This window comes from Quercus lobata, chromosome 1 (assembly GCF_001633185.2).
Source record: "Quercus lobata isolate SW786 chromosome 1, ValleyOak3.0 Primary Assembly, whole genome shotgun sequence".
Taxonomy (NCBI): Eukaryota; Viridiplantae; Streptophyta; class Magnoliopsida; order Fagales; family Fagaceae; genus Quercus; species Quercus lobata.
The window spans coordinates 8,915,043-8,939,283 of NC_044904.1; the positions used below are offsets into that span (position 1 = coordinate 8,915,043).

At 35.5% G+C, this 24,241-nt stretch overlaps 1 protein-coding gene and 1 non-coding gene across 2 annotated transcripts; both read right to left on the minus strand.

Annotated features, from left to right (window-relative positions):
* Nucleotides 1-290: 290 nt before the first annotated feature.
* LOC115956275 lies at nucleotides 291-376 on the minus strand. The gene has a single exon (XR_004084289.1). It is a non-coding gene; the product is annotated as a small nucleolar RNA snoR116 (small nucleolar RNA).
* Nucleotides 377-13,996: 13,620 nt separating this feature from the next.
* Nucleotides 13,997-16,506, minus strand: LOC115976056 (isoleucine N-monooxygenase 2-like). Its single transcript, XM_031097179.1, has 2 exons — nucleotides 15,475-16,506; nucleotides 13,997-14,766 (listed from the first exon to the last, which is right to left on the minus strand). Exons 1-2 carry the CDS (start codon nucleotides 16,450-16,452, stop codon nucleotides 14,140-14,142), a joined length of 1,605 nt encoding a protein of 534 aa, XP_030953039.1. The 5' UTR covers nucleotides 16,453-16,506; the 3' UTR covers nucleotides 13,997-14,139.
* Between the last annotated feature and the right edge of the window lie 7,735 nt (nucleotides 16,507-24,241).

Genomic DNA, 24,241 nt, shown 5'->3' on the forward strand with positions numbered 1-24,241 from the left:
ACCACCAATTTGTGTAAAATCTATTTTCTTTTGACAGTAATCATCAAGGAGAAAATATCTTATGTATGGCAAGTTAATCCACCACCACAGCACTACTATTACATAATTCTTTTTCTCTCACATTAGTAATATAAATGATCAAACCAACATTCAATACAAGACACTTTAGATGCATCAAGGAAAAAGTCTTAGTAAACATGTCATAACACATGCAGTCTAGGAATAGCACAAGGAAGAAATCAAATGCAAAACATAAAACACTATTCAAAGTAAATAGAGTTTAAGAAAAAGGGGTCAAAGAGAAATCATTTCTTATGACATCTACAAGCCTTAAAGCTTTCATAGTTTGATGGTATTGACATCATCCTCACTGCCTATACAACTTACCAATTGAGAATCAAAAAACCATAAACTAATAATAATAAGTCAATAGCAGAAATTCCATGGCAGATTTCACCAGGGCCTCTTTCACGAAACCGGAAGTCCACTCACAAAGTTCTTTCGCCAAGAATTGATTCAAAGAGCCTACTCTCTGATGAGACGAAAGGGCTCGGTTAGTTCACCGGGATATAGAACAGAGAGAAGAGACCCACAACCCAAAGGCCTATGCCCACGCCGATCACAATCGGAAAATAAAACCAGACCCACAATCGGAAATCACAACCACAACCCAGACCCACAACCAGACCGACACCGATAGAACAGAGAGGATAGAGCGAACAAAAGGGAAAAAAAACAGAGAGGAGAGACCCATAACCCAAAGGCCTACGCCCATGCCGATCACAATCGGAAAATAAAACCAGACCCACAATCGGAAATCACAACCAAAACGGAGACAAATAAACCAGACCCGACACCAATAGAACAGAGAGCATAGAGCGAACAAAAGGGGAAAAAAACCGGTGAAGGATATAGATCAGTGATGGTAGAGACGAAATTGATGGTGGCTCATATTCATGAACTGGAAGACAATAGAGCAACGGGGAAGACCCATAACCAGACCGACGCCGATAGGACAAAGAGGACAGAGCGAACAAAAGGGGAAAAAAACAGAGAGGAGAGACCCATAACCCAAAGGCCTACGCCCACGCCGATCACAATCGGAAAATAAAACCAGACCCACAATCGGAAATCACAACCAAAACGGAGACAAATAAACCAGACCCGACACCGATAGAATAGAGAGGACAGAGCGAACAAAAGGGGAAAAAAACCGGTGAAGGATATAGATCAGTGATGGTAGAGACGAAATTGATGGTGGCTCATATTCATGAACGGGAAGACAATAGAGCAACGGGGAAGACCCACAACCAGACCGACGCCGATAGAACAGAGAGGATAGAGCGAACAAAAGGGAAAAAAAACAGAGAGGAGAGACCCATAACCCAAAGGCCTACGCCCACGCCGATCACAATCGGAAAATAAAACCAGACCCACAATCGAAAATCACAACCAAAATGGAGACAAATAAACCAGACCCGACATCGATAGAACAGAGAGGACAGAGCGAACAAAAGGGGAAAAAAAACCGGTGAAGGATATAGATCAGTGATGGTAGAAACGAAATTGATGGTGGCTCATATTCGTGAACGGGAAGACAATAGAGCAATGGGGAAGAGGGAAGAAGAAAAAGAATGGGAGAGTGGAGATGGAGATGGAGGCGGTGAGCTGAAGGAGAAATGAAAGAGATATGAGGGTTGAAAGAGAAATAAAAAATTAATAAACCAATATACCACAACGTACCGTACAGTTGTATATTTGTGATTTTACTGTAGCAAGTTGCAAAAAATTTAACATTTACAACATCTGATAAATGGGCTTAAACTAGGTTTGGTGTGGGATATGTGCCAAATATTTAGCATTTGGCACATATCCCACATCTACTGTGGGTGTTCTAAAAGTTTTGGAACAAGACCAACTTAAGGGTTACTTCAAGTTCAACATGTATTTAAGAAGTTTTCACTCAAGTTCATCATCCCCCATTTAAGTAGTAGACATTATGGTTCAGTGGCAGCTTCAAAAATTACATATTTAAGTCTAAGAGGCAAGTTAGGAATGGCCACGGAGCAAATTTGGGTCCAGTATACCCAAGCCTGACCTAAAAATTATACCAGTCGATATCCAAACTCCAAAACCCAATTACCACTCGTACCTAATACCTACCCAAATTTCTTGCCAATGGATACCTAGTCCCGACACTAATCTCTCTCTCTCTCCCCTTCTTATTTTTAAAAAACTATAATCTATATTCTATATATATCTTAAAGTTAAAGCATAGCATTTATTATTGCTACGTTCTTGTTGAGTCACATCATTCACCCATTTTTAACACTCTCTATCATTTTTGTGAAGTTATGATTTACAACTATGTTTTATGTTGGCTTTATTCCATGACAAAAAATGTCATAATTGCTTTAATTTTATTCCTTGTATTTTGTGGGATTTTATTGTATTGGGTTTAGTATTAAGTTGGTGAAAAATCCAGTACAAAATGAAGAATCAGTGGATTTCGCGAGAAGCTCACGAGAAGCTAACCCGCGAAAGAGTCATGTGAGAAGCACATGCTGGAAGCTGAAGAATCGTGCCAGGCTGTCAGTTTCGAGAGTATCTCGCGGGTAAGGCCTTCCCGCGAGGTAGTCGCTAAACATTCTGCTTGGAGGATTTTTAAGTGTGACTTTCTTACCCTTCACCCATACTATATATACCCTCATTACCTACAAATTGTGAAAAGGCCATTCAGGGAGAAAAACCCTAGATAGGTTTTCTACAACACACACACCTATCTTTTAGAGAGAGAGCTACCCATCCTTAGTGAGAAATCATTGTGGCCTCTTCTCCTTCTCTCTCCCATTGTCATACCTTGAGAGGAGATTTGTACCCAAACATAACCCACACATATTCAGAGTGTAGAGAGTGTTTTGGAGCTTAGGAAGCTTTGGGGATTTGCAAAAAGAAGCCGGTGAGACTTGGCAAATGCAATCTGGCGTATTGCGGGATCCCGAAAATTAGACAAGACACGGTTCCGAGAAGCCTTGTTGGAGTAGGAGCTTGGAGGGCTTAGGTGCATTGGGTAGACTAGGCTTGGAGGGTCTTTTGCTATTCGCGTATCCCAACTGATTGTCTAGTGGATCAATTACCGCTTGGAGGTCGGCGGAAAGGTTTTACGCCGAGTACTTTGGTTTCCTCTTTGATAACACATCGGCGTGTTATCTTGTGTTTGCATCCTTCTTCCCTACTCTTTTACCTTTCATTTTACTGCTGTGTTATAATGATTATGGGTTAGAGTAGTTTGTTTGTTTATCCACTCGCATTTACTCTTTTCCGCACTTTGTATAAGTTAGAGTAAAATCAATTGAGCCGTAATCTTTTATTTAGGGGGTCTAAACAGCTCTTGATTTTTAACACATTTTCGAGCTTTCAATTGGTATCAGAGCGGGTACACTTGTTTTGGTTTCATTACCTAAGTGTGATCCTTGACCCTTTGTGTGTATTGTCATGGATAATGCTTTGTATGATTATATGGATGTTGTTGATTGTAACATGCCATGTGTTTGTGAAAATGCATCTATGAGTGTTAATCCTCAAAATTATGATGACATGTTACATGAATCTATGGGTGTTGTTGTTGATATTCCAAATGTCAGACTCTTGAAGAAAAAGTTTAGGAAGTTTCATGAGAATTTGAGCAAGTTCACTGGTGAAAATGATGATTTGATTGCTAAGCTCAATGAATCCAATAAATTGGTTGAAAAATATAAGAAGCTTGCTGAAAATTCTCTTGAAAAGATGAAAGAGTTTGAATGTTTGAATATAGACTTGGATGCTAAACTTGTTTTGTCTAACAAACTAGTTGATGATCTTAAATGTGAAAATGAATCTCTTAAGATGCATACCAAGTGTTTGATTGCTGAACATATTGCTAAAATTGAAGAAAAGCTATGTTGCAATCATGTTATGGTACCCGATTTTGTGCCTATTGTGTGTTCTACCTCAAATGACAAATCGGTGTACATTCCTCCACACAAAAGAAATCAAAAAGTGGAAAGAGAGGCTCTTAAGCCTATGCCCTCTGTTTAGGTCCCATCCTAGGGAATTGAGTGGATTTAATTTTGTTCCTACTTGCCACCATTGCGGTGTGATCGGTCACATAAGACCTCAATGCCCTATGTTGAAGAAATAATAAAACCATAGTGCTAGATCCCCTCCTAAAAAGTCTAGTGGACCTAAACCCATTGTTTGTCACCATTGTGGTGTCCTTGGTCACCTAAGACCTCATTGCTCTCTAAGTTTCAAGCTCTTAAAAGAATAAAAAGAAAAGAGAAACTTGAGTTTTTTGGAAGTTGTGTTATGAAAGCTAAACCGATTTTGAGAGAAAATGGTAAGTTGTTGAAGAAAGTTTTTGATGTTCTTACCTCCTTGTCTATGTGCATCTCCAGTTCTCATTCTTCCAACCCTCGTCTCACTTCTCAAGAGACACTCATTCCAAACAATTGTTCTATTTGGATGAGGAATGGTTCCTATGGTTAAGCTTGTGCTCTTTTGGTCCTTGATCTAATTCTTTCGATCTCTGTGGGACCCTTCATGCATTAGATGCTTCATTGTCATGCATTTGTGCATCATGCATCTCTTTATATGCACTGTTTTGTTTTTGTTTTTGATCTTACTTTATTGCTTTTGTTTTGTGTGAGTAAAAATCCAAAACCACATAAAAAGTGAAAATTTTAAAAAGTTTGATCGTATATGTTTGAGCTCATATCACATGTAAGTTTGGCCTAGTACCTTTGTACTAATGGCGTAGTGCATTTACGAGCTTTGCTTGTTTTGTATGCACATATATCTTTGTGGGAGAAATCTTGAAAACTATATGTGATTGTTGTAAATAGATCTTTAAGCTTGTCATGAATGATTGGTCAATAGTCTTGATGGTCTTGACACTTGCATAGACTTGTGCATATATCTCTTCCCACCTTTGTTTTTATGTTTTTGCTTAAAGAGCTCAACAAATGTAAATCTCAAAATGAAAAGAGATAATGAGCTGTAAAAGCCGTCGCACGTACTAGTATTTGACTAGGAAAAAGGAAAAGCGACATTTTAAATTGGAATGTATGGTGCTAAAAAAGCCAAAGGATCATTCTCAATATTGAAATATCAAAAATTTCAAACACCGATCTCAAAATGAGATGTATTGTTCATAAATGATCAAATGTTATGATTTGTGCAGAAGCCAAAAGAAAAGCTTCTAAGATTTTGTAATCATTTTTATGGGAAGTCATATATGTTCATTTCTATAATTAAGATAGACCACTTGACTTAGTACTAGTTGTATATGACTTGATTGCATTGATCATTGAAACTTCACTCTAGACTAAGAACTATTCCACATTTGACACACACACACAACACACAAGTCTAATGTTCAATGAATATCCATTTCAATTGAGTGATTATACATGTTCAAATGTGATGTGTGTGTGCTCAACCATATGTGGATCAAATCAAAAAGATTTTTGGTCTCTTTGTTTGCTTTTGGAGGTGATTTGTATCACCCATGTTTTTCAAAAATTTTCGAATTTTTTTTTGTGTGAAAAACATGTTTTCTGGATGTTTCCGTGACTTATTTCATGCGTAAGTTCAGTCACGAGTTAAAGGGTCCAATTCTCAAGTTTTTCAGCTTTGGACAGAGGGTTTCACGACTGTTTCGCAAGTAAGGCTTACCAACGAAATTTCATGAGATTCTAACCAGCGAAATTACCAGCGAAAATTTCCAGATCAGCTTTTAAAGGACATTTTGTGGGTCATTTGTTTTAAACTTCTCACATCCTCTCCCAAACCCTTATTTTAATGTTTCTACATCAAAACCCAACTAAATTCAGTTGTTTTTCCATTTCATTAACATCTCTAAAGTAATCTTTAACTCTTTTCATTATTTTTTATCCTTAGATTATGTTTTTGGAGGTTTTATATTCATAGTTATGATTTTTTCAAATGGGAGTTGGAAAACTTAATTTTTGTCAATCTTTTTGATTGGGCTTTGTTTTAAATGATGATTTGCTTTGGATGTTGGCCTCTTGTGGCAAAAATAACATGTATTTAGGCAAGATTTTCATATGTTCATGTATTGTTTAACATACGTGTATAGTGTGTGCACTCCAAGTGTTTGATAAAATGCTTAAATGTCATTTTTTTCGTTGTTTTGAACTCCAATGAGTACCAAATTTTTAGGGATCACCATAATTATTCATGTTTATCATGTTTTGATCATTGGTGGTGTGTTTTATACACTTTGCCCCGTGAGTGCTTATTCATGCATTGGTCACGCATCTTACATGCACATTAGATGCACACTAGATGTACCTTTGCTGCACACACTCTAACACTTGACATGTTTTGCATTCACTCATGTTATTTAAGTCTTTTTAGACCTTTTAGCACATATAACATGTTCTTGTGTCTATGTCATGCCTAGGTCTATATCCTGTTTCATCATCCTTAACATGTCATGTTTACTCTATTCTTTATTGCAATTTTTTTTATGTTTTTGTCTTTCATTTGAGCTTCATTTTCTCATTCATCTTGCACCTCTCATGCATCATCGTTTACCCTTGTTCATATCTTATTTTCTTTCCCTCCTTCCTCTTGATTCATTTGTCTATTCATGACAAAAAGGGAGAGAGTATACCGGAGAGTATATTGATGTGTTTCGTCATTTCTATATGACTCATGTGCACATTCTTAGGGGGGAAAATTCTACCTCATGCACATTCGTAGGGGGAGAAAGCCTTTGAGGAGATGCATATACCAAGGGGGAGAAGACATCCTTTTTTAGAAAACCTTGTTTTGTCTTTATTTTATATTATGCTTATTTTCTCGTTGTTTTATGGTACTTTGAGTTATGTTTAGTATCTATGCTTTGCTGCTCTCATCGCATCATGCTTATGTGTTGGACATGCATACATCCTTATGCTATTGTGCTTTATTGATTGCATATTCGGATGATCATTTGCTTTGCTATATGATCATTGTAATCATTTCCATATGACTGTTTTGTTGTATGATCAAGTTGCTCACATGTTTCACATCATATTTACTTGATCGTAATTTACTTGTTACATTATACTTGTCATTTTATCACTTGATTTACCTTAAAGGTCTAATGTGTTTTGTGCAAGTGTTTCAGGTTACAGGTATATATGTTCCAAGTTCATCACAGCTTCTAGATTTAGGTATGAGTGAGTTTTTCCATTGTTCCCAAACTCATGTTTAGGTCTAGAGTCTGTTATAGGGTGTTTTGTCACAGAATAGCTAAAGGGGGAGATTGTAAAGTTGTAATTTACAACTATGTTTTATGTTGGCTTTATTCCATGACAAAAAATGTTGTAATTGCTTTTATTTTTTTCCTTGTATTTTGTAGGATTTTATTGTATTGGGTTTAGTTTTAAGTTGGTGAAGAATCAATGGATTTCGTGAGAAGCTCACAAGAAGCTAACCCGCGAAAGAGCCATGTGAGAAGCACATGCTGGAAGCTGAAGAGTCGTGCCAGACTGTCAGTTTCGCAAGTGTCCGCAAGTAAAGCCTTCCCGCGAGGTAGTCATGAAACATTCTGCCTGAAAGATTTTTAAATGTGACTTTTTTACCCTTCACCCATACTATATATACCCTCATTACCCACAAATTGTGAAGAGACCATTCAGAGAGAAAAACCCTAGATAGGTTTTCTACAACACACACACCCATCTTTTAGAGAGAGAGCTACCCATCCTTAGTGAGAAATCATTGTAGCCTCTTCTCCTTCCCTCTCCCATTGTCATACCTTGAGAGGAGATTTGTACCCAAACATAACCCACACCTATTCAAAGTGTAGAGAGAGTTTTGAAGATGGGGAAGCTTTGGGGATTTACCAAAAGAAGCCGGGAAGGCTTGGTGGATGCAATCAGGCGTATTGCGGGATCTGGAAAGCTAGACAAGACACGGTTCCGAGAAGCCTTGTTGGAGTAGGAGCTTGGAGGGCTTAGGTGCATTGGGTAGACTAGGCTTAGAGGGTCTTTTGCTATTCGCGTATCTTAACTGATTATCTAGTGGATCGATTACCGCTTGGAGGGCGGCGGTGAGGTTTTATGCTGAGTACTTCGGTTTTCTCTTCGATAACACTTCGGCATGTTATCTTGTGTTTGCGTTCTTCTTCCCTACTCTTTTACCATTCATTTTACTACTGTGTTATAATGATTATGGGTTAGAGTAGTTTGTTTGTTTATCCACTCGTATTTACTCTTTTTCGCACTTTGTATAAGTTAAAGTAAAATCAATCGAGCTATAATCTTTTATTTGGGGGTCTAAACAGCTCTTGTGTTTTTAACACATTTTCGAGCTTTCAATTTTTAATTCTTTTTTTTTTCTTATTAATTTTACAATTTACTGTTATATTTTCTCTAAATTTTCCCTCTGTTTTATCATTTCATCTACTATCTACCTTAATATCACTTTTCTTCTATCTATTTATCTTCCTTTATTTTTGGCTTTTCTTATTCTCCTACTCTTACTATAAATTTACAATTCTCTTTCCCATTTTATATATGGTTTTCTCACACACAAAATGTTATTTCTCTCCTTCTCTCTCTCAAATTTTTTCTTCTTCCTTTTTTTGGATTTTTTTTTTCTTGCATCTCTACTATAGGTTGATGAATTTTTGTATTATTTGGAACTCTACGTTGGATTGATGTGATTAAGTTTTGTATTTTTTTAGTTGTTATCTTTTTTAATCTCTTTAATTTCATGGATGTTATCATATTGCACTATAAATATAATATATAAGAATATAACGTTATTTTATTATATAACATGACTTGAATAATTTGGTATTTATTACTATTTTTTTACCTTTTTTTCTTCTAATATTATTTTCTATAAATTTCATATTATTCTCACTCACATTCTCTTTTGAAAAAGTGATTATTATCTCTCTTTATCTCTTGATTTTTTATTATTTCTACTTTATATTTATAAATCATTGTGATTTTTAAAACTCTATTTTGGGATCATACGTTTTGGTGTTGTATTTTTTAGTTCCCCATCATAAGTAATCTCTTTCTTTCTACAACAAAATTTAGAGAATAAATTATACATATTCAGTATAACTTTGATATGAGTTTTGATTAACATGATAATCTCTTTTTAAGAGAATGAATAATTTGAACAATGTATTTAAATTAAAACTATACATACATATATTTATTTATTTTTCTTAAATGTATAATCAACCTCATGTAATTCATTTAAATAACTACCCTAAATATTGCATTTGTATGTTCATAGCCTTTATTTTAGAAATACTTTCACTTACAATTAACTGTACTGAAATGGATTGAAATGTTACGTTAATATGGCTCAATAAAAGCGTAGCAACAATAAATATTATGTTTAAGATTTTAGATATTATGAGTTTTGAGATTCATTTTTTTAAAATAAATTTGGATTTAGAATAGGTGTTTTCAACCCAAACATGGCTTCTTTCATTATGTAAATGAACAAAAAATATAGTGAAGTAGACCAAAATGGACTAAAGTGGCTCGAATGGACCAAATTAGACCAAATGGAACGAAGTAGACCAATTGAATAGGAACAAGGTGGACTGAATATAACTAAAGTGGATCGAATAAGAACGAATGGATAGATTAGGACCAAAGTGGACAAAATGGACCAAAGTAGACCGAATAGGAGAAATGTGGACTGAATAGGACCGAAGTAGACAAAATGGGACACAAGCAACTCCAAATAAATAATGGGACACAGCCCAATAAAAATTGAAAATCAAACCTATATTTATTTGTTCTTTTATTTGTATTGAAAGGAATACAAAGACAATATGATCAATTTTTTTATTTATTTTTGGCATGTAAAAAAAATATAGGTCATATCAGATTGTGACCCGACCCTCAACGGACTAACCCAACCCTCAAAGGACTAGATAAGGGTCATAAGGTTACTACCCTTTTAGGGCTCAAACTTGATCTAGCCAAAACCCAATCAACTCAACCAATTTGCTAGGTCTAGCCCATAATTGCTCCATGATATACATATGGAGGTAAAGTACTATGAGTTCAAATTTGGTAAAGATGGAGTGTAAAATTCATGTTTTATACCATCTAATAAATGATTGTCACATCAGCATTTTACTTAAATATGTGATAAGATAATGTGGCATGTTGGGATTGAAGGGGTAAAACACAAGTTTTACATGATGTCCTTATAGAATTTAATATCTTAATAGAATTCACATTATTTTTGTTAAAAAAGAAAAAGGAAAAAAAAAAGAAAAAAGAAAGATAGACCTATTAGATGGATGAGTCAATCAAGTTCATATAAAAAAAACAAATCATTTTAAACGACTTGTAAAATATATGACCCTTTTTCTTGTTACTTTTTAGGATTGGATCAATATCAGGTCAATGCATATTTTTCATATGCAAAAATAATATAATAATAAAAAAATGAATAAATTGATTATATTGTGTCTTTGTCTTTGTCTTTCTTTCAATACAAATACAAAAACAAAAACAAATACTCAAAAAAAATTAAAAATTTTAAAAAAATGATATTTTATGTTTACAAGCTCAACTAATATTATCATCACCTCAAAAGAACTAAAAAACTAAAAAAGTACTAGCTACCAGGGACAATATTAAGTTATCAACCTCCACATGTATACTTATTCCTATTGCATATAAAATAATAACTAAATTAAATTAGATAACTAAATAAAAAAAAAATCTTTAAAAATAAAAGATAGCATGTTACGTAAAGGAAAAATAAGTAAATATTTAAAATAAATTGTGTGGGGCCTAAAATTTGAAATCCCAGCCCACTTCACATTAAGGGCCCAAAGCCCAAGCCGAGGAGCCTATTGCCGAGGACGTATGACGAAAGCCCCTTAACGGCCCAAGAATGTGGCCGAGGACGATCTCATGCTCAACACCTCACAAAACGTCTGTGGGAAAAGGACAAACTCAGTACAAGAGCAGTACAAACGAGAAAGCTGCCAACACCATAATGTGGAGCCCAGCGGCTAACAAGCCCATACTCCATACCATGCTATCCAGCTTTTCCCAGCCACTCTGACGTATAGATTGATAGGACGAGTAATTACCCCAAATAAGGAGAAACTGACATGTAGATGAAGAAGGGGAAGTGAATACTAGTATAAAAGGGAAAAGAGAGCTAAAAAAGAGGCCCCGGAGAAAGAAGGAAGAAAAAGGGAGGAGGAATGGTGAGAATGTAATGCTCCTCGGACTAATTCCGAGGAGTCAAACCTTTCAAACTACAATGATGCAAAGCTCAGCTATACAGTCCAAACCCATCTTTGTATGATCGCTCATGAAACCGGGACCAAACCGAAACCCAGCGCCCAAAGGCAGGTCTTTCCAAACCCACTCTCTACAAATCATATTGTTCGGGCCCTTTACACACGAGCCCAACGTCATCCTTGGGTCGTTAAAAATCGTGTCCCTACAAATTGCATCTCACTCAATATTAGTAGTAGATTGCATGAAAGTCAAGGCCATTGAGTCGTTACAAAGATAATTGATTTCCACAACAAGAGTCGTCTCATACAAATTTCGTAAGTTTAAAGTCCTCATAGTTCGTTAATTATTTTGTTCTAACTTTGTCAATATTTCCTTTTCTTTCCTCTATCTTTACGGTTAGCACACCTATCTCCACAACTCTATAATTTTATTTTCCAACTAAAATCAAGGAAATCAATATTATACCGGTACCAGCCATACTGAAAAAAATATATCATACTGGTCATTAAGCCAGTATTGGTACTCCTTTAAAATGTACCCAAAAAAATGCTAGGTTACACCGGCCTAGGCCTGTACCTAGCATACTCGGATGTATTGGCTGGTATAATTAAGAGCAAAAAAAAAAATGTTAAAATTTTGAAATTAAAAAAAAAAAAAAAAAAAAAAAAAAAAAAAAAAAAAAATGTTATTTAGTGTACTTAGGCTAATATTTAGACTTTAAATTTTTTGTTAATAAACATAAAAATTAATAAATTCATACTTTCATAAAATAAATACAAGCATGCATGCATGTATATATATATATATATATATATATTGTAGGGGCATTGGGCCTTGGAGACTGTCGTTTATGTGTGTCTTGGGCCCAAGGCCCAAGCTGAGGACTAAAGACCATCTGAGGAGGGGTGAACACCATCAAGGGGACCCATGCTAATGGGTGATGAGGTCAACTTTAGCCATAATGGCATAAGAGGGTAGGCTGAGGACAGATGTCACCTCGGACTGATTATGCTGAAGTCTGAACAAGTAGTTTACCATCCAGAAAGGTATTCCAGAAAGTTCTGTGAGCACAGACAAGCATTGCAAAAACAAAGTACAAATGGAAGCCCTAAAATATCTAAGAAGGAATCCACTACCATCGTATTTAAGGCTCTGCAGCTAACTTTTTGGCTACATTAGTGTGGAGAAGACCCCTGAACAGGGCTATGTTGGCCGTCCCAACGCACAAGGTAGCCTGAGGAGGTGTTCAATGGGACAAGCACTCAAGTAAGGGAATGGATGGCCAACGAGTGGAAGGCCAAGATCGTTTGAAGGGGACTATATAATAAGAGAAATTCTCCATTGAAGGGGGACGGAAAAAATCAAGAGAGAAATACTGTAGTAATTAAGAATCAAACTTGTAATCATACTTGTAAGGAATATATAAGAGCTAACCTCCTCGAACTTGTGCCGAGGACTATTTTTCTAAACTCAATCCAAGCATCTTCTTAGTTCCTGTGAGTTGAGCCTATTTTACCAGCGATCCAATTCACTCTAACCCAGTTTTACAACCCACTCTCTATAAATTCATTGTTCTGGGCTTTTTGAGCCTTACTCCATTCGATCTTGGGTTGGGTTCCAAATTTGGTCCTTACATATATATATAGAAATATATATAGCATGTTTTCTAAAATGGTACTCTAATATTATTTGGTATCAAAATATTTTGTTCCTATGAACAAAACAAAACAGCCTCTAGTACAAAATTGACTCATTTGACTAAAAATATAATTAGTTTTTTTTATATGTTGGATTCAAATTCAAATCTTTTATTCAATGACAAAAAACTTTATAAGTGAAATAAATTAAAATCTTATTGATATTATTAATTACACATTAATTATGGTAGGTACAAATGAGCAACAGGCATGGTTTTGCGTATACATGCAAGATGGCTAGGAAGAGGGTTTTTTTTTTTTTTTTTTTCCTTGAGATAGTTTCAACCTATAGTATCTGCTTTTGATGATAACTCTTTATCATCAGACCAATATACTAATTGGTTTTTGATGTAAGTGAAAATTGAACCCTAAATCTCTTATTCAACCATCAAAAATTCTACCAGTTGGTCGTTCTCTTTAAGGTCAATCTTCTTCCACTCACATGGAATGCTCCATGTAAACTTTGTAGAAGTCTTGCAAACAACACCACAGTAATGTTATTTACTCTTTTTTTTTTTTTTTTCAAATACAATAAAATTTGAAATTATGATGTTCTTTCTATCTCCATGATAACTATTCTTATTATTTAACGAAAACATTAAGGGCATGTTTGGTATACTAAATAGTAATCTTAATTACAGAGAATAAAAATTATGAAATATATTGTAACCGAATAATTAAAGTTATTCATAAGTTTAGTTGTGAGTTGTTAGATTAGAATAAAACTTAAAATTTATTTTAAGAAATATTTTACTCAAATAATTATATTTTTAAAAAATAATACTTTTTTAAATCTGAGAGAGAGATGAGATATTTTTCATGATTTTTTATTTCTATGATTGTTATTTGCATATGGAAAGTTTATTTATTGAAAAATATATTAATTTTAGAAATTATTACACCTAATAATTATTTTCCATTTTAAAGAATAACTATTCATAAAGAATAATTATTTCTTGTAATAAAAACATTGTCCAACTACTAAATAGTTAGACCATCGAAATAGTTATCACATTAGAGTTCTTATTACAATCTACAAAACATGTCTTAATTGATTTTCTGTTTAAGTAGAATTCAAATAAAATTCTATTATTCAATGACCAAATATATTAGCAGATAAAACTAGAATCCCACTTAATTATCAATTAAGCTGGGTACAAATGAGCAGGCAAGCGTGGTTCTGCGTACACATGCAAGGGTTTGGCGAGGAAGAGTCGGTCGTTCTCTTTAAGGTCAATCTTCTCCAACTCAGGTGGAATTCTCCATGTAAAACCTTGTAGAAGTCTTGCAAATAGCATCACAGTAATGAGTGTCCCTAGTGTACCACCCATGCACCCTCTCCTTCCTCTAGTGAAGGAAATGAACCTCAGGCCAGGTTCTGCAAGCCCCAACTCATGTGAATTATCCTTGAAATGTCGCTCAGGGTTGAACCTTAAGGGGTCCTCCCAAACTCTTGGGTTTCGACCGAGGCCTAATCGGCTTAGCAAGACTTGACTACCTTTAGGGATGAAGTAGCCAGCCACAGTAAGATCTTCTTTAGCGACATGGGGGAGATTGAATGGTGCAATTGGGTGAAGCCTAAGAGACTCCCTTGCACAAGCCACCACATAGCTTAGGTTAGGAATATCTGATTCTTCAACAAGTCTCTCCTTTCCAACCACCCTGTCTAATTCCTCTACTGCTTTTTGTAGCTGCTCAGGTTGGTTTAGCATTTCTGCCAAAGCCCACTCCGCTATATTGGAAGGATTATCCAGAGTTGCAAGGAGTAGTTCCTGCATGAATAACAACAAGACTATTAATAGGTATACAAAACTAAACATTTTTGTAAATATATAACCTGGACATTTCTGTAGGGAGAAAACTGAATGGATCCTATAGAATTCTTTTATTTTATATTTTATTTGAGATAAAAATTATATTCTAGTCTAACGTAAATGTATATATGCGTAAAACTTTCTCCTGAAAACTTGAACTCCAACCCTTACTTCTCACCCTACAAGAACTTGTGACACGCTAAGAATGTGTGATGGTAGAATCTCCTAGAATTCTTAGATAAATAGAAACCAAATCTTATTTATGGAGTTCTTTAAATCTTATCCATAAATTTATTACAAAAGATATGAGTGAATATTCAAAACAATAATAATTAATATTTCTTTAAATGACACTAACTGGCAAAAATGAATTCACTCATTTCAAAATTGATAAATTTGAATCAATGAAAAAAAAAAAAAAAAAAAAATTCCAATCAATGGTTTAAACAAGAAGTTATTTGTAATTTCGTATACTATGCAAATAAGATCCATCAATTAAAAATGATTAAGTGGATACTTCTTTTCTTATCAAACCTAGGTTTGTTTTCAATAGTGAAAAAAAAAAAAAGTAATTATTTGGTATCTAATTAAAATGATAATGGAGTATAAAAGTCGTGAATATGGGAATAATTTCTTAAAAACCGATTAAATGTTAAAGTATATCACCGTGATTTGTGCTTTGATCTCTGCCACTGATAGCAATGGCTTCCCATTGTCATCCTTAACTGAAATGAAAACATCAAGAAGGTCTTCTGGCTGGGTCCTCTTCCCCTCTTTCCACATTTCTACTCTCTCATTGATAATCGGATCCTCGTACTTTTTGATAACATTCAAAGCATTCCTCACAGTCTTTTCATGTCCATCTAAATCGAGTGGCTTCAAGATTGGCAAGTAATCAGAAACACACAATGCATACACATACAAAAGCACAGTAAATAGTGCTTTAATATGCTCTTGTTCTTCAACACAAGGCCCTCCATCCTCTCTTCCTTGCCTATAGTACCTTTTGTTGAACATCATTCTCCTCAGAATATTTCCAGTGAAGTGTCGGGAAACTAACCTTACATCAACAACCGAGCCTGATTTGCATATATTGTTAACCACTTGGAGAAGATTATCGGCTTCTTCCTTTCGCTTACTACGTAGCCATTCGAGTCTTGTCGGGTTCAATATCTCGTGAGTGAGCACCTTCCTCATCTTCTTCCATTGCTTTCCCCAAGGTGCAACGACTGCAGTCAAGAACCCATCACTGAACATACTAGTGGTGACTGTGATAGGCCTTGATGCCATCACTGCATCATGTTGCCTCAAAAACTCCATGGCAATCTCTGGGGAAGTTACTGGCACAACATACACACTTCCTAGACGTACACAAGCGATTTCTGTGTTCAACTCTTTCATGAGGCTATGCAGCCACCTATATCTAGGTTTTTTCCTCCACATCTCTGGGAGATTTCCCACAATAGGCCATGGTTTTGGGCCAGGAGGGAGTAGGGGTCGCTTGCTTTTGGTGAAGATTTTTGAAAGAAAGAAGAAGATGAATGCAAAGAGAAGCGCAAATAAGAAGGTTACATAAATGAAAACATATTCAGACCCATGACTGAAGAAGAAAGATAAGGACATGGTCGATATAATGTCAACCATATATGGCTACGTCTTTTCTACAAGCTACAAAGATGGTAGTAGTATATGTAGAATGCTTTTGAAAATATAATACCATGGCTATATATATAACGAATTCCCCATGATTTTAGCTGATTAGGATAACAAGCTTCAAAAGCTATTTATTAATTAATATTAATTACTGTTAATTAATATTGATTGAGTTGGGGCCATGCATGCTTGGTTTTATCATGTTTATAGAGTAATGCTATAGTTACAAACTATTTTACAAAATTTTGTTGTGCTGTGACCAATTATTATTATCGATTTTTATCTAGATCTGCCATCACTTTTTCACTTAGCAATAATTATTCACCACATCAACAGTACTTTGTAAAATAATTTGTAACTCGAACATTTTCTTTATAAAATACAATACGACGAGATTTCAATTATGGCAAGAATATATAATCCAATAATTAATTGAGCCACAGCCAGGGACGGAACTAGGATTCAAAGTCGAGGGAGGGAAATATAATTTTCTTGAGAGGGCCAAATATAATTTTTCATGGACTTTTTTTCTAAAATCTTAAATATATACCTATTATTTAATATTTTAAAAAAATTTGGGGGGGCCACAGCCCCCTCTTCTTGAATATAGTTCCGTCCCTGGCCACAGCCTTTATCAAAATTTCTTTTCCAGCCTTAGAAAGCCGTTTTTCCTTCCAGCCTGCCAGTTTTCTAGCCAACTTCTCTTTTATCTCTTTGAACGTATTTTTCTTATTTCTCCCTACTAGAGAAGGAAGACCCAAGTATTTCTCGTGTTGCTTGATCACTTGAGCCCCAAACCTAGCCTTTATCTCCTCCTGTACTTCTCTTGCAGTGTTACTACTAAAGTAGAGAGATGTTTTTGCTCTATTCAGTTGTTGCCTTGAAGCCAGTTCATAAACCTTCAAGACCCGCTGTAGAGCATCACAATCCTCAATGGAAGCTTTACAAAAAACAATGATGTCATCTACAAAAAATAGGTGAGATAATAGGGGACCACCCCTACATAAAGAAATACCCTCCATATGCCCATCTGCAACTGCTTTTTTAATTAAGGCTGATAAACCTTCCGCACATGGTAAAAAAAGGTAAGGGGAGAGGGGATCATCTTGGCGAAGGCCCCTAGATGGAATAATGTGTCCCGTGGGTTTACCATTGATTCTAATGGAGTAGGTAACAAAAGAGATACATTGCATCATCAAGCTACACCATCTAGGATGGAAGCCCAATTTTTCCATAATTTTATTCAAGCAGCTCCATTCTACCCTATCATATGCTTTGCTCATATCCAGCTTCAATGCCATTTCTCCCTTCTTACCTATTCTTCTCTGGCTAATGTGATGCATAGTCTCAAAAGCAACTAAAACATTATCAGTAATGAGTCTACCATTAACAAAAGCACTCTGAGTATCACTGATAATAGAAGAGAGAATTTTCTTCAACCTATTAGCAAGTGTTTTAGCAGCCAACTTATAAATCACATTACACAAGCTAATGGGTCTATATTCCATTACTTTCTTTGGTTTGTTAATTTTAGGAACTAAAACAATATGAGTTTCATTAAATTTTGGGGGAGAGATACCAAAATTAAGGAAATCAAGCACTGTTTTAGTGACTAAATTACCAACTGTAGGCCATAAATGTTGAAAAAAGAAAGGGAGCATACCATCAGGACCTGGTGCTTTCAATGGGTACATCTGCTTCAGGGCTCAAAAGACCTCACCCGAATGGAACTCTTTTATCAGCCAAGAGTTCATCTTTAGGGTAACTTTGGGCTGAACTGCTTCTAAGATTTCTGTAAAATCCGTAGGTGAAGAAAAGGAGAAAAGCTCTAAGTAGTAGTCCACAAAGACTTTTCCAATGGCACTTTCATCAATCTGCCATACGTCTTGTGCATCATAAATACCCTCAATATTGTTTTTCTAGAACCTTGATGAAGCCTTCGCATGAAAAAATCTAGTATTACGGTCTCCCTCACGAAACCAATCCAACCGACATCTTTGCTTCCACATGGAGTTTTCCTTTTCAAGCCAACAATTAAGTTCGGTTCTAGTCTCCCTTATTTTTTGGATTATACCCGGGTCTGTTGGTTGAACTTCGAGCCACACCAAATGCTTCTGTAATCTATTTATTTCCTTTCCCACATGACCGAACACTGTCCAATTCCATGCTTCCAATTTTGTTCTACACGCATTTAAGCAAGCCTATATAGGATGGTATGAGGTATCGGACAGCCCTTCATTCCACGCTGATGTCACAATCCCTTCACATTTAGAGTCCTTTAACCACATGGACTCAAATCTGAAAAGTTTTTTGTGCCTACCACGTTTCTGCTCTTCAAGAAATTTCAAAACCAATGGGCAATGGTCAGAAACAGATATGGACTTGTGAAACAACCAAGCCTTTGGAAATAACATAGCCCAGTCCGATGACACTAGGGCACGATCAAGTATTTCTCGGATTTGATAGCCATCTCCTTTCTGATAAATCCACGTAAAAACTGGCCCAACAAAGTCTAATTCCTTCAGCCAACAATAGTCAATAGAATTATTAAAACGAACCATCTGTTGAACCGGTCTAGCTGCACCTCCCTCTTTTTTTTTCAGCTCTTCTAATCTCATTAAAATCCCCAATAATAAGCCAAGGCTGTTGTGAGGTGGAAGAAATGGACATAAGGAGCTGCCACGACTCAACTCTCTTCGAAGTATCCGGATTCCCATAAAACCCAGTTAAATGCGAACGAATGAAATTGCTACCTCCCTTAATAATAGCATCAATGTAGGATGGTGAAGAGCCCAAAACATGAACCACTACATCCGATTCCCAAAATAAGGCTAAACCTCCACTACAGCCAACAGTAGGAACAAAGAAACCTTTCTTAAAACCACATCGATCCCTAATCACCTTCATCCAATCAACATTTGATTTAGTTTCCATCAAAAAAACAAAATTGGGCTTCTCTATCCTAACTGCCTTCTTTAAGGCATTTATTGTCTGAGGGTTCCCAAGCTCTCGACAGTTCTAGCTTAACAGACTCATTGGGCTCGGCAGGGTTGCTTAGCAACCCTCGCCGCTCCTAGATGTGTACCAAATAGCAATCCCAAACTTTTAGCTTCTTCATCCACTCTCAACTTCTTCTCATTTCCCCCTTCAGACTTAACCCCACCCTTATCTAAGTTTAATTTCCATTTTGAGCCCAATTCTGATTCATGCATCTCATGGTATTTCTGTACAGCTGCTCAATTAGCCAACCTGGTCCAACTACCTCTTTTCGGCTCATTTGCAATATGAGGGCCCACATCAAGCTCCTTGCCCCCAATAGTTTCCTTCAGACCCTTAGCTCTTGTTTTCTTGCCCCCCTTATTTCTATCCTTAGGTTCTAACCAATCTAGATTAATTCTCCTAAGCCCACTCCATCTGCGGAAACATCCCATTGTGGGTTCATTTGCCTTATATTAAATTCCCTTGGCTCCGAAAACTCTGACTTACTTTGAATCCGGCTATCATTAAGATTTTTCTACGCTAAATCCTGAATGATCTCCATAACTACAGGATCGGGAGTACGTTCTTCCTTTGAAATAGCCTTATTAATATCCTGCAAAATCCCCTCAAAATCTGCACCCATCATATTGGAATTCAAATTTCCTATAATCCCGGAACTTACCATTTTCGAATTCTGATGGTCCTGGGCCTGCTCTCCCCTCGCCACCATCATTTCTCCATTCACCGGCTCATCAGACCTTGCTGACTTCACTACAGACTGCCGAGGGAGGTTACTAGAGATGGACCGATGTGACTCACCCAACAAAGCTTGCCCAGACTTAGGACGAGGATCAGATACCTCTCCATCATAACCCTTAACTTCCAAGGACTGCCGTTTCAACTAACTGAATTGAGACGCCCTTAACCAATGTCCATATTGCTGATCTTCCACTGACAGGCTGCCTTTGCTTTTCAACCACACTTCACAATCCTTATCATCATGATCCAACATAACACACCAGAAATAGAGATTAGGGAGGCATTCGTACAGGAATGCCACCCATCCTTCGGATGTTTCGTCAAAAACAACTTTCCTACCACGACATAAAGGCTGGGATACATCCACCATAACCCTCACACGCATAAAAGTTCCTCCCTTCATCTCCCCATGGTCATTAGTTGGAATTACAGAACCAATGGATTCTCCTATGAGTATAGCTATTTCCGGAGTCATAAACCTATAGGGGAGTTCATGAATCTAGATCCAGAACACACAAAATTTAAATTCCAACTCTTTTATCGGCCATTTTCCTTCGAAACGCTGAAAGATGACCAAGTGGCGATCAAAAGTCCATGGTTCACCCTGTAAAACCTTTTCAGCGTCAATATCTGAACCAAACTAGAAAACTATCGTGTTATTCCCCACACTTGTCAGTTGAAAACTCTCCTTCGTCCTCCAGAGGGGACGAAAAGTGCGAGCCACTGCATCCATATTCAAACTTCTCTTCGTAAGAAACTTCGCAGCCAACACATGTTCTAATGCCGCCACCTCACTAGAAAGCTTAACCCTTGAACCTTCCTTAGCCGAGAGAGAAAGCCCGTCGCACCTTCTAATAATTTCGTCCATACCCTCAATCAAGCCTACACTTCCCGTCACAAAGAATAGAACAAAGCCCCTCTAGCAACCCAAGTCGCTAAAGGGAACGCTCTTCTTTCTCAAGGAGAAAGGAAACGGCGATACTACAGTCTAGGGTTTTTTAGAAGCCCTAGCCGAGAACAAACTAGTATGTTTTTTCATTAGTGAGATTTTCGGGATCAATATCGGAATGGAATATCCTCGCCCATGCTTATATTTATCAATACAATACATTCAGATTTCAATTATGGCAAGAATTTATAATCCACTTGAGATAAAACTCATTAATAAGTGTAAATTAAAAAGGTTTAAAATATGTGTTGTGTATCCAGGAGTTAGGCATTTTTTTATATACACCACTGTCAATTTTTTTAAGACCTTCTCCTTTCTCCCGTGTGTGCGTTAAAATACTTTCAATTCTCAAAATAAAAAAAAAATAAAATAAAAACATACTCATTAAAACTCTATTATCTTTATTTAAAAAATAAATAAACTCAATTATCTAATATAATATAAGAAAATAAATAAACTCGTATAATTACTCTTCTCATTAAAATCTATATATCTATATCCATATAATAACTAATAGTCGAAATGTTTAAATTTTCGTTGACCACTCTTCATTGCGCCACGTGACTACAGAAATTATTGCCATGTAAACATCTAAAAACACCGAATAGTTGTGTGGTTTGATTCTTAGACCTTTTCACTCTTTAACAAAAGAAAAAACCGTCTAAAAAAAAAACTGCCCAAACTAAACAGATGAATGAAATGAAAAACAAGGAGTGAAGGAAACAAACCCACACAGAAAACAAGGATACGCACTCCACTGACCCATATTAGAAAAGTAAAAGAAAATTTAACGTTGGCTTCAACTACGGAACAAAGAAAAATGTTGAAGTGGCGGACAAAAGGGAAGTGGCAGTAAAAAAGTTGGAACTAAAAAAAGAAAGAAAGCGAGTCCACTCAGCAATAGAATTTTGACTAGTTAAAGCAGCATTTCATTTTGCGGGATGATTGTTGAAGAGTCTTGAGCAAGAACATCAATATGACAGGATGGTTTCAACAATTTCCTCCATATACTCTGACTCCGGACTACAATTACAAGGGTACCCATAATTATTTATTTTATTTTATTTCAAAATTGAAGTTATTGATCAACTGATCATACAATTAAGAGGAAACGAGTTATGAAAAATTGAATGAAATGCCAAAAATCTGATTGGATAATTAATTTCTATGGCAATGAACGAACTACTTCAAATTAACAAGCACATATTAAATCAAGTTTATTGGGTTCTACAAATAGCTAAAATCCACAAATTTTTTGTATTTTTAAGAAAGATGAAAGAAAAGAAATTGAGAAAAAATTACCAAATGAATATGAACCACTATTTATAACCAAAGGATTATGACCACCTTCAATAGGCACATTTTCATTAAATATGCACTTTTTTGTTAGTAGACACATTTTCATTCAACAGACACATTTTCAGTCAATAGGCACGTTTTGATTCAATAGGCACATTTTCAGTCAATAGACACATTTTCGTTCAATAAGCACCTTTCATATATATCCAATATGAAGGGTTATGACCTTACCCAGTAGGTTATAACATTTCAATAGGCACTTTTTGGTATATCTAATTTGAAATATTATGACTTTTCAATACGCACCTATTGCTATATATACTACAACTTACCTTGTATATATCTATATATACGACACAAACTAAACTAGAGATTCTATCTCTTATTCCTTCTCACAAAACACTAATAAATAAAATAACATTACTTTCTTCTACCTAACTAATAAAACAATGTGCTATTTCTTTCAATATCATTTTTTAAATGCATTTTTGCTTACTACTCCAACTCAAAAATAATGGTTTTTTCTTTTCCTAAAACTCATCCATTAGCTATTCCCGTATATCACATGGGTTAGTGACTAGTTTTATTAATAGCCAACAATCTTGCATACATCAACTAACATTTTCAATGTTGTAAATGGAGACATCCAAGGTTCAAATGCCTTCTCCTCATTGTTGCAACTAATTATCAAAAATATAAATAAATACAAAAATATCCTATTACCTAAATATAATTCGAAATATAAAACCCATATCATGGTACAACACTAATGGAGTGTGTAAATAGGGGCTTTTACAACGTGTCCTTATCAAAAAGAGAACCTACTCATACTTATCTTAGTGTTAAAATTTCTATTCTACATATTCGATCGTGTAGTCAAAATGAAGGTGATCTTACCCCCAAGGGGTTGGTTTTGTGATCCATAGGGCCTCATTAGATCCATGATTACCTAGGTTCATAACTCTTACCTAAAATTTCTATTATACACTTACGCATTAGTCGCTCTCTTTTTTCTTTTTTCTTTGCAAAAAATGAGACCAGGTTTAACACTAATGGAGAGTGTACGTAAATAAGGGCTATTATACTCATGGTTTTAAAAACCGATACGGTCAAAGAACCGGAATAGAGAGTGGTTCTTGGTTTTATGGTCGGACCGATGATGTCATAAATAATTAATTAATAATTATAAAAAATAAATAAATAAATAAATAATTTTATGACTAATATTTTAACTAAAAAATTAAATTAAATAACAGTAAAACATTAAACCTTAACTTTAATTTATAAGAAATGATATGTTCACAATATTTTCACAATATTTTTACAACAAATTTTAATTGGCAAATTGTTACTAGTTGTTGTTGTCAAAAAAGTAATCTTAGTATTAAGTTCAAATTTGAATTAATAACAATTAACCACCTATAATTTATTGTAAAAACATTATAAATATAACATCTTTCTTTATTTATATATTAGACAACCAAACTTAAGCTCACTACAAAAATTATTTTAGTTATTCTTTCATTTTTCAAATATCAAAAAGTCACCAATGAGTGACAATATCATTGCCCATTTCTTTTCCACCACATATCCTACCTTTAGTTCTTTACACGTTGATACTCCACCCACCACATATTTTGAAACCTTACATCCCCACCTTGGTTAACTAAAAGCTCTGTACTAGTTTCTTCTTTTATCTTTTTCTAATTTCTCATCTCTTTGCCTTCAATACTCTCTCTCGGTCAATATATGTGCATCAGTGCATGTGCAAGTCTCCAAGAGCAGAAGCAAGAT